Source organism: Anolis sagrei, chromosome 5 (genome assembly GCF_037176765.1).
Source record: "Anolis sagrei isolate rAnoSag1 chromosome 5, rAnoSag1.mat, whole genome shotgun sequence".
NCBI classification, from domain to species: domain Eukaryota; kingdom Metazoa; phylum Chordata; class Lepidosauria; order Squamata; family Dactyloidae; genus Anolis; species Anolis sagrei.
Genome location: NC_090025.1, coordinates 7,357,437 through 7,366,940, shown reverse-complemented (window position 1 = coordinate 7,366,940; position 9,504 = coordinate 7,357,437). Strand labels below are relative to the sequence as shown.

At 42.2% G+C, this 9,504-nt stretch overlaps 1 protein-coding gene across 2 annotated transcripts in view; it reads right to left on the bottom strand.

The window, feature by feature from the left end:
* Nucleotides 1-472: 472 nt before the first annotated feature.
* Nucleotides 473-9,504, bottom strand: part of DNAAF9 (dynein axonemal assembly factor 9) — a 160,982-nt gene continuing 151,950 nt past the window's right edge. The window contains exons 37-38 of one of the 2 annotated variants that reach the window (XR_010909988.1): nt 7,577-9,463; nt 473-7,503 (exon numbers count right to left, since the gene is read on the bottom strand). Coding sequence is in view for 1 of the 2 variants with exons in the window: in XM_067468543.1 (XP_067324644.1) it covers nt 9,351-9,463 (113 nt within the window). In the remaining variant the exon portion in view is untranslated. Of the gene's footprint in view, nt 9,464-9,504 lie in introns of both variants that reach the window. The other variant, XM_067468543.1, reaches the window with a different exon arrangement.

Genomic DNA, 9,504 nt, shown 5'->3' with positions numbered 1-9,504 from the left:
TTTCCCTTCTTCTCTCCCTCCTTCTTTCCTTCCTTCCTTCCTTCCTTCCTTCCTTCCTTCCTTCCTTCCTTCCATACCATTCTTTCTTTCCTTCCTTCTTTCCTTCCCTCCTTCCTCTTTTCTGTGTATATTTTGTGTGTGTATATGCATGTGTGTGTGTGTGTGTGTATGGTTTTGTGCGTGCGTTGTATTTTTTGGCTTTTTAAGTCTCTTCTGCTGTGTTTTTCAGTGTTTTTATGAGTGATGCCTCGTCAATTGCAGTTACTCTCAGGTTTTCCTTCTTTTTCTGAACGCAACCAGCAAGTACAGCCCTTTCCTCAGGGGTTTCTCATCCAGTAACTCATAGGAACTACAAACAGAGAAAACCAATAAACACAGACGTGAAAAGCAGCGGAGAATGGGATGACGGAAGGCAAAGGACCGACCTGCGGAGGCCCAAGTCGTACATACAAAACAAAGACCTGGAAGAACGTCAACAGATGGATATAATTTATTGGTTTTTAGAATCCAAGTTACAGGTGTAAAAAATAATAATCACAAACAGCAGGTATAAATGTGTAAAATAATACAAAAATAAAGGGAAAAGGTACTTTTATATATAATTACTGAATCAAGTAGTGTAATAAATACAAATAAGCAAAAAAGCTTCAATCACACATTTCAGTTTAACTGAAGTTACAGTAGAGTTTGTAAAAAATAACACATTTTACTGAACGTTGCCCAAAGATTAACATGTTGAAAACTAGTAGGAAAAAAATAATAATTTTGGCACCTGGTTAAAGGAAAACAAACAAAAGAAACAGTTACACAAGCCTTTCACAACCGGGAAAAGGACAAAGCAATTTCTTACTAGTTTTCTGAGGTACACTTTTAACCATCTAAAAATTAGATTTAGCAACGCAGCTTCTAACAACTCACAGTTTACGTATTGTTTTTTCTCCCCACTCTATGCTAGTTACGATTTTCCCTTTCAAGGACACCCAATGGTATTCCAGAGCTTATTAGCTGTGCAAAATTCAGAAAAACAAGAATCTGAGAAGAAAAAGTACATAGAGAACACTGAACCAACCTCACGCTAATCTAAACTGCCACCAGTTAAGGGACACTAGAGGATTTGAAAATTTGCAGGGGGGAAATAACCCCAAAACATAAAACATTAATGGGTGCTCTCTTCCACAACTTGGGAGATGTAGAAGACCCTTGTGCCCCACATCCTGAACTAATGGTGGAACTAGATGTCACATGACAACATGGAGGCCTTGATGAGTCACCAACTCAACTGGTTGGATTTGTGCCAATGAAGCTCTCCACAAGTCACCAACTCAATCTATAGAACACTCCATGAATAACCAACTCAAGTTCTCCAATGGAGCACTCCATGAGTAACCAATTCAACTTGTTAGACTTGGTGTCAATGGAGCACTTCATGAGTTACCAATTCACCTTGTTGGGTTTGGTATCAACAGAGCCCTCCATAAGAAACCAACTCAAATGTTTGATGGAGTACTCTATTAGTCATGACCTCAACTTGTTGGATTTGGTGTCAATGGAGCACTTTATGAGTCACCAACTCAACCTGTTGGATTTGGCATCAATGGAGCTCTTTGTGAGTCACCAACTCACCTTGTTGGGTTTGGTATCAATAGAGCCCTCCATGAGAAACCAACTCAACTCATTCGATGGAGTGCTCCATGAGTAACAAACTCAACTTCATAGATTTGATGTCAATGGAGCGCTCCATGAGTTACTAACTCACCTTGTTGGGTTTGGTATCAACAAAGCCCTCCATAAGAAACCAACTCAACTCATTTGATGGAGTGCTCCATTAGTCATGACCTCAACTTGTTGGATTTGGCATCAATGGAGCTCTTCATGAGTCACCAATTCACCTTGTTGGGTTTGGTATCAATAGAGCCCTCCATGAGAAAACAACTCAACTCGTTCGATGGAGTGCTCCATGAGTAACCAACTCAACCTCATTGATTTGGTGTCAATGGAGTGCCTCATGAGTTACCAACTCACCTTGTTGGGTTTGGTATCAACAGAGCTCTCCAAGAGAAACCAATTCAACTCGTTTCATGAAGCGCTCCATGAGTCATTAACTCAACTTGTTAAATTTGGTATCAATGTAGCGTTCTATGAGTCTCCAATTAACTTTGTTGGATTTGGTGTCAATGGAGAACTTCATAAGTGACCAACTCAACTTGTTGGATCTGGTGGCAATGGAGCCCGCCATGAGTCACCAACTCAACTCCTTGGATTTGGTGTCAACGCAGTAGGCTGCGCTACGTCCAAGAGAACATGGAACCATCCATGTTGGCTGAACATCAGTCCAAACAGCACGATTTTGGGTTGCTAGTGTTCTTTCCGAAGTTTATCATCACCCCTTAATTCCCTCCCTCCCACCCCGCCATATAACTTCAGCGACTTCTGACCACACTCATTCTCAGGTGATACGAAACCACACAGGCTGCTAATGGGAAGGTCAGCAAGCACAGAAAACCCCTTGAGGACTCCTTTTGGGCGCTTCCGCCAAAGGCGCGGGAGGCCCCATTCTTGGCACTGTTGCCGCTTTCGCCCCGCGACAACAGTGAGAAGAACAGTGTTAATGGCACTTCTGATTTGGAATATCTGCAGCTAGAAACGGTGCTTTTCTCAAGCTTTTACAGTAGCTTAAAAATTTCAAAACTAGATATTTATTATCAGCAATGTAAGTTTCCCCCTTCTTGTAAAAAAAGAAGTCGACCCTCCCCGCCCGCCTGCCCACTTATAAAAATGCTGCCAGTTCATTGAAGCAATGCCTAAATTAAATCGACAATTGTCTCCAAAAAACTGGCAAGATCAAGTATTTCTCCATTTTCTTTTAGTCCTCAAAGAGTTTATTATTATTATTATTAAAAGACACAAAAAACAGAACTTAACCATGTGTGCTAAATATTCTCCGCTAATAGAAGAGTCCTTTCACCAAAATGGTTTCCTCCCTTCAAAAGAGGGCGCAAGCGTTAGGAACCATGGCGCCATCTGCCGCCACAATTATTGTCGCGTTCTCAATGGCGCCAGAGACAAGGCACTACTAAGATGTCTTGAACAGGATCCTACTGTCACAGTTTCAATATTTTGGCTATTTTATTCCCCTCCCGCCCCCCATTCCCATTCCGATAAGAAGAAGAAGAACAGAAAAATCACAGTTCAACATGAACACAGTTGAGGTAATCAAAAGAACGGTCTATACCAAAATAGAATACGTCAAAGATGTACCAAGATGGTGAAAGGCCTTCATAGTATATAACATGGTTATTATTCTCACTTAGCATGCAGTACAGCATATAATTCTCTCTACCATGCCTTGGCTACGGCACTCTGCTAAAACTCTGGCTCATCTTTGGAACCAAACTAGATCTGAGGCGGATGTGTTTGAGTCTCATGGCCAAATTACAACTCAAAGTCTGAAGGGCTTCCACAGGAGGCCATTGGGCCTCCTGGGAATGCTCATATGGCAGCAATCTGAGTGCCCAATTTGGTGTGCCTAGAAACATCTTGGGAGATCGTGAGCTATGACTCCACAATACAAGCTAGTTTAAGATGATGGTCTTCTTAATTGACTCAAGATGCTTCCTACCTGCCTATGTAACAGAGAGAAGATGTTCTGCAATGACCTGAACTTATCTGCAAGGACCACAATGTGCTCCTTCTGCCCTCTGAATGGGAGTCAAAAAGGAGCTGGTGAACACAAGGCCACAGCGTATGGTCCTGGAGTTGCCAGATAAAGGGTGATTTTGCATCTTCCTATGTGGCAGATTTCACCCAACTGGGAATCATCTCCATATAGATCAGTGGTTCTCAACCTGGGGTCCCCAGATGTTTTTGGCCTACAACTCCCAGAAATCCCAGCCAGTTTGCCAGCTGTTAGGATTTCTGGGTGTTGAAGGCCAAAAACATCTGGGGACCCCAGGTTGAGAACCACTCATGATGGTTCTCAACCATCATGAGTGGTTGAGAACCATCATGATATAGATGCTCATGATGGATGTGGTTCTGGCCATTTTCCTAAAAGAACCCATTTGGGCCACTGAATCTCATGGGACGCGATTGTGGCAGCTCTCTGAGTGCCCAATTTGGTGCTCCAGGAAACATCTTGAGAAACTGCGGAGCTCTACAGGCGTCCCTGCGGACTCCATAATGCAAGCTAGTTTAGGACGATGGTCTTCTTAATTGACTCAAGATGCTGTTGGATCCAGGTAAAGGGCTGCTTTGGATCATTCTGCGTGACAGATGTTACCCTACTGAGAACCATCCCCATGTAGAGACTCAAGATGAGGTTCTGGCCATTTTTCGGCACAACCTGGGGAGACCAGTCACAAAGGAAGACTGGCAAAAAAAAGTGGCCGATCTATGCTGAGAGCCACTGAGTCTCACAAGGTGATGCTCGAATCAGAACATGTTCTGACGGGACTGCATCTGCCAGACAGTATCATACAAAAGCAAATTGCGGGGGCAGCCCATGATTGCACGCCTAGCGGCATCCGACCTTCACGCAAGCAATTTTTTCTTGGTTGAAAAAGACCTTGCTTTAATCAACCCTCCTCCGCCTAATTTTCATAAACCTGCGCAGACGGCAGTTCCCATTTTTGTCGGCATCAGAGCTTTGCAGAGCTAAGTAAGCTACAATCTCTTCACCTATTTTTAATAACAATTGCACTTAAAATCTATCTCGTCTATCGACGAAGAAGCTGAGGCAAAGGAGGCAAACTGCGTGCCGCTTTCTCTCAACTCCTAGGTGCTGTGTAGCAATGCGGTTATTCCTAAATATATATATGGCTTTTGCAGATCATGAGACAATCTACGCTAAGAAAAAGAGCAATTGGGGTTTCCACTAAATCACAAAGACTGGGGAAACAAAGAACAGCCTTAATAACTCAGAATGACCCACCAGGAACCCACATTGGCAACGATTGGCAACGATCACGTTCCTGGTGGACCATACCGGAAAAGTTGAGACATTTTACGCTTCCAGAGAGAGCTCCACAGTAGTTTGGGACATTTTATACCCTTCTGGACACCTCCAGAAATAATTTTGAGTGCTTCTGTGATTGAGAGAGAATTCCACTGTGCTCTGAGCAAAGTGCTATCCAGAACTATGTATGGAGCTCCTGGTAAAATGTCAGCAATTGATCAGTTTCCTCAAGATTGAACACAAATCTAGAGGGTGACCATAAGCAAATCTAGAGGGATTATTCTCAGCCAGCAAGTTTTGCTTCTAGCAGGAGAATATTCTATCCCTGGCCAAAAAAATAATATTCTGAATATTCACAGAGCCTTCCTGCCAACAGAAGCTTCTATGGGACCTTCTTGAAGAAGGCTACCTCTGGATGAGAAGCTTGCAGTTGGGTTGTTGCTTGTGAATGTTCAGAGTAAGGTCAGGAAAGACTCCCTGACCCCACATTGAAACTTGGCCTCCTAGTATTTCCACATTATAGCCGAACTGACATAACTTTAGCACACCAATTGCTCCTTCAACATTAATTGCTAGCTACATTTCTCCTAACAGGCACTATCAGTATTAATTTTTTAATTAACTAAGGTAACAACCATGCATAGATAAATCCACGGTCCTCAAAAGGACGTCCTATTACCTGTAATAATGGGCATTACGACCCCACAGAAATCTTAAACTACTTTAAGTTACAAATAGCTGGCTTACACTTTTTCGAAGGTAACAACTTTAACCCTATTGAGAGTCCTATGGAGTGCAACAGTAAATTAGCCTTAATTTTTTTCTTTAAAAAAGGAAAAGCTTTACAGGCGTTATGGAGCCACGTGAAAACATTCAAAATCTAAGCTGTACTATGTAGAATTCTAACCTGGAGGGGAATTTTCTTTAGAAAGAAGTGAAACTTGGAAGCTGTAAAACCAGAAGCTACCTCTGATCATATTGTCACGTATTTTACAATAGAATAACACTTCCAGTTTTTATGATGTTCTAGAGATGTCAACCAAAACATACTTTTAGACATGTTCACAGATTTCTTGTTAAGAGGAACAACATGCCAAACCACCATGTTGGCTACAACCTCTCAAGAGTACATGTGTTCCCCCATTTCTCGCTTTAGGAACACCTTCAAAGCCAACATCTTGATTAAGAAGAACTCAAGAGTAGATGTGTTCCCCCATTTCTTGCTTTAGGAACGCCTTCAAAGCCAACATGTTGGTTAAGAAGAACTCAAGAGTCGATGTGTTCCCCCATTTCTCGCTTTAGGAACACAATCAAAACCAATATGTTGGTTAAGGAGAACTCATGAGTACATGAGTTCCCCCGTTTCTCGCTTTAGGAACACCTTCAAAGCCAACATCTTGATTAAGAAGAACTCGAGAGTAGATGTGTTCCCCCATTTCATGCTTTAGGAACACCTTGAAAGCCAATATCTTGGTTAAGAAGAACTCAAGAGTAGATGTGTTCCCCCATTTCTCGCTTTAGGAACACCTTCAAAGCCAACATGTTGGTTAAAAAAAAACTCGAGAGTAGATGTGTTCCCCCATTTCTCGCTTTAGGAACACCTTCAAAGCCAACATGTTGGTTAAAAAAAACTTGAGAGTAGATGTGTGTCCTCATTTTTCGCTTTAAGAACACCTTGAAAGCCAACACATTGGTTAAGAAAAACTCATGAGTACATGTGTTCCCCCATTTCTCACTTTAGGAACACCTTCAAGGCCAACACCTTGGTTAAGAAGAACTCAAGAGTAGATGTGTTCCCCCATTTCTCGCTTTAGGAACACCTTCAAAGCCAACATGTTGGTTAAGAAAAACTCAAGAGTAGATGTGTTCCCCCATTTCTCGCTTTAGGAACACCTTCAAGGCCAACACCTTGGTTAAGAAGAACTCAAGACCAGATGTGTTCCCCCATTTCTCGCTCTAGGAACACAATCAAAGCCAACATGTTGGTTAAGAAGAACTCAAGAGTGCATGTGTTCCCCCATTTCTCGCTTTAGGAACAACTTCAAAGCCAACATGTAAGTTAAGAAGAACTCAAGAGTAGATGTGTTCCCCCATTTCCTGCTTTAGGAACACCTTCAAAGCCAACATGTTGGTTGAGAAGAACTCAAGAGTAGATGTGTTCCCCCATTTCTCGCTTTAGGAACACCTTCAAAGTCAACATGTCAGTTAAGAAGAACTCAAGAGTAGATGTGTTCCCCCATTTCTCGCTTTAGGAACACCTTCAAAGCCAACATGTTGGTTGAGAAGAACTCGAGAGTAGATGTGTCCCCCCATTTCTCGCTTTAGGAACACCTTCAAAGCCAACATGCTGGTTAAGAAGAACTCGAGAGTAGATTTGTCCCCCATTTCTCACTTTAGAAACACCTTAAAAGCCAATATCTTGGTTAAGAAGAACTCAAGAGTAGATGTGTTCCCCCATTTCTCGCTTTAGGAACACCTTCAAAGCCAACATGTTGGCTAAGAAAAACTCAAGAGTAGATGTATTCCCCCATTTCTCGCTTTAGGAACACCTTCAAAGCCAAGACCCTGGTTAAGAAGAACTCAAGAGTAGATGTGTTCCCCAATTTCTTGCTTTAGGAACACCTTCAAAGCCAACATCTTGGTTAAGAAGAATTCGAGAGTAGATGTGTTCCCCCATTTCTCGCTTTAGGAACACCTTCAAAGCTAACGTGTTGGTTAAGAAGAACTCAAGAGTAGATGTATTCCCCCATTTCTCGCTTTAGGAACACCTTCAAAGCCAACATGTTGGCTAAGAAGAACTCAAGAGTAGATGTGTTCCCCCATTTCTCGCTTTAGGAACACCTTCAAAGCCAACATGTTGGTTGAGAAGAACTCGAGAGTAGATGTGTCCCCCCATTTCTCGCTTTAGGAACACCTTCAAAGCCAACATGTTGGTTGAGAAGAACTCAAGAGTAGATGTGTTCCCCCATTTCTCGCTTTAGGAACACCTTCAAAGTCAACATGTCAGTTAAGAAGAACTCAAGAGTAGATGTGTTCCCCCATTTCTCGCTTTAGGAACACCTTCAAAGCCAACATGTTGGTTGAGAAGAACTCGAGAGTAGATGTGTCCCCCCATTTCTCGCTTTAGGAACACCTTCAAAGCCAACATGCTGGTTAAGAAGAACTCGAGAGTAGATATGTTCCCCCATTTCTCGATTTAGGAACACCTTCAAAGCCAAGACGCTGGTTAAGAAGAACTCAAGAGTAGATGTGTTCCCCAATTTCTCGCTTTAGGAACACCTTCAAAGCCAACATGTTGGCTAAGAAGAACTCAAGAGTAGATGTATTCCCCCATTTCTCGCTTTAGGAACACCTTCAAAACCAAGACGCTGGTTAAGAAGAACTCAAGAGTAGATGTGTTCCCCAATTTCTCGCTTTAGGAACACCTTCAAAGCCAACATGTTGGCTAAGAAGAACTCAAGAGTAGATGTATTCCCCCATTTCTCGCTTTAGGAACACCTTCAAAACCAAGACGCTGGTTAAGAAGAACTCAAGAGTAGATGTGTTCCCCAATTTCTCGCTTTAGGAACACCTTCAAAGCCAACATGTTAGTTAAGAAGAACTCGAGAGTAGATGTATTCCCTCATTTCCCGCTTTAGGAACACCTTGAAAGCTAACATGTTGGCTAAGAAGAACTCAAGAGTAGACGTGTTCCTCCATTTCTCGCTTTAGGAACACCTTCAAAGCCAACATGTTGGTTAAGAAGAACTCGAGAGTAGATGTATTCCCCCATTTCTCACTTTGGAAACACCTTCAAAGTTTCCATATTGGTGGAAAATATCTCAAGTAGATATGTGTTCCCCCATTTCTTGCTTTAGGAACACCTTCAAAACCAACATGTTAGTTACAAGTGACTTGTCTTATGGAACATCACCACAAACCATGTCAGTCAAGTATAATTCTCAAGAGGATGTGTGTTCCCTCGTTTCTTGCTTTAGGGCACACACAAGTCCACAACGGCCGTGAACGTATTTCCCCTTACTTCAGAACACAAAAAAGGCCAATTGTGGGACATCACAAGAATCCCCCTCAAGGCCAGATTCCCAGCACAGGATGTACAGCTCTCTAAATGACTGAAACATAAAATGTAACAACATATTTCCACTTATAAGCCCAAGATTATAGAACTCAGCTGACGTGGAAACACACTGGCAATTAAATGCTGCTAGGATGGTGATAAGATTTTGTTTTCTTCAACGATCAAAACCTTACATGCATAAATATTTTTTAAAAACCAGTTGAAAATAGACCTCTAAATGTTTCTTTAAGCCAGCAAGGACGTAGTATTTCTTGGTCATTAACCGTTCAGAATGTAACGGTCCTGTGCCTTTTTAATACCACCGAAGGGGGATTTCACTTAGATTTTCTGTTCGAAGAGGTCGTGGTGCTCCTGTTCCTCCAACTCTCTGTTGTACTTTTCAATCTCACGGTTCGCTTCCTCCAAGTAGTCATTCATGAACTGGTCCATCACTGATGCAAAGCTAATAAGGAAAATAAATTCTTCTGGATTC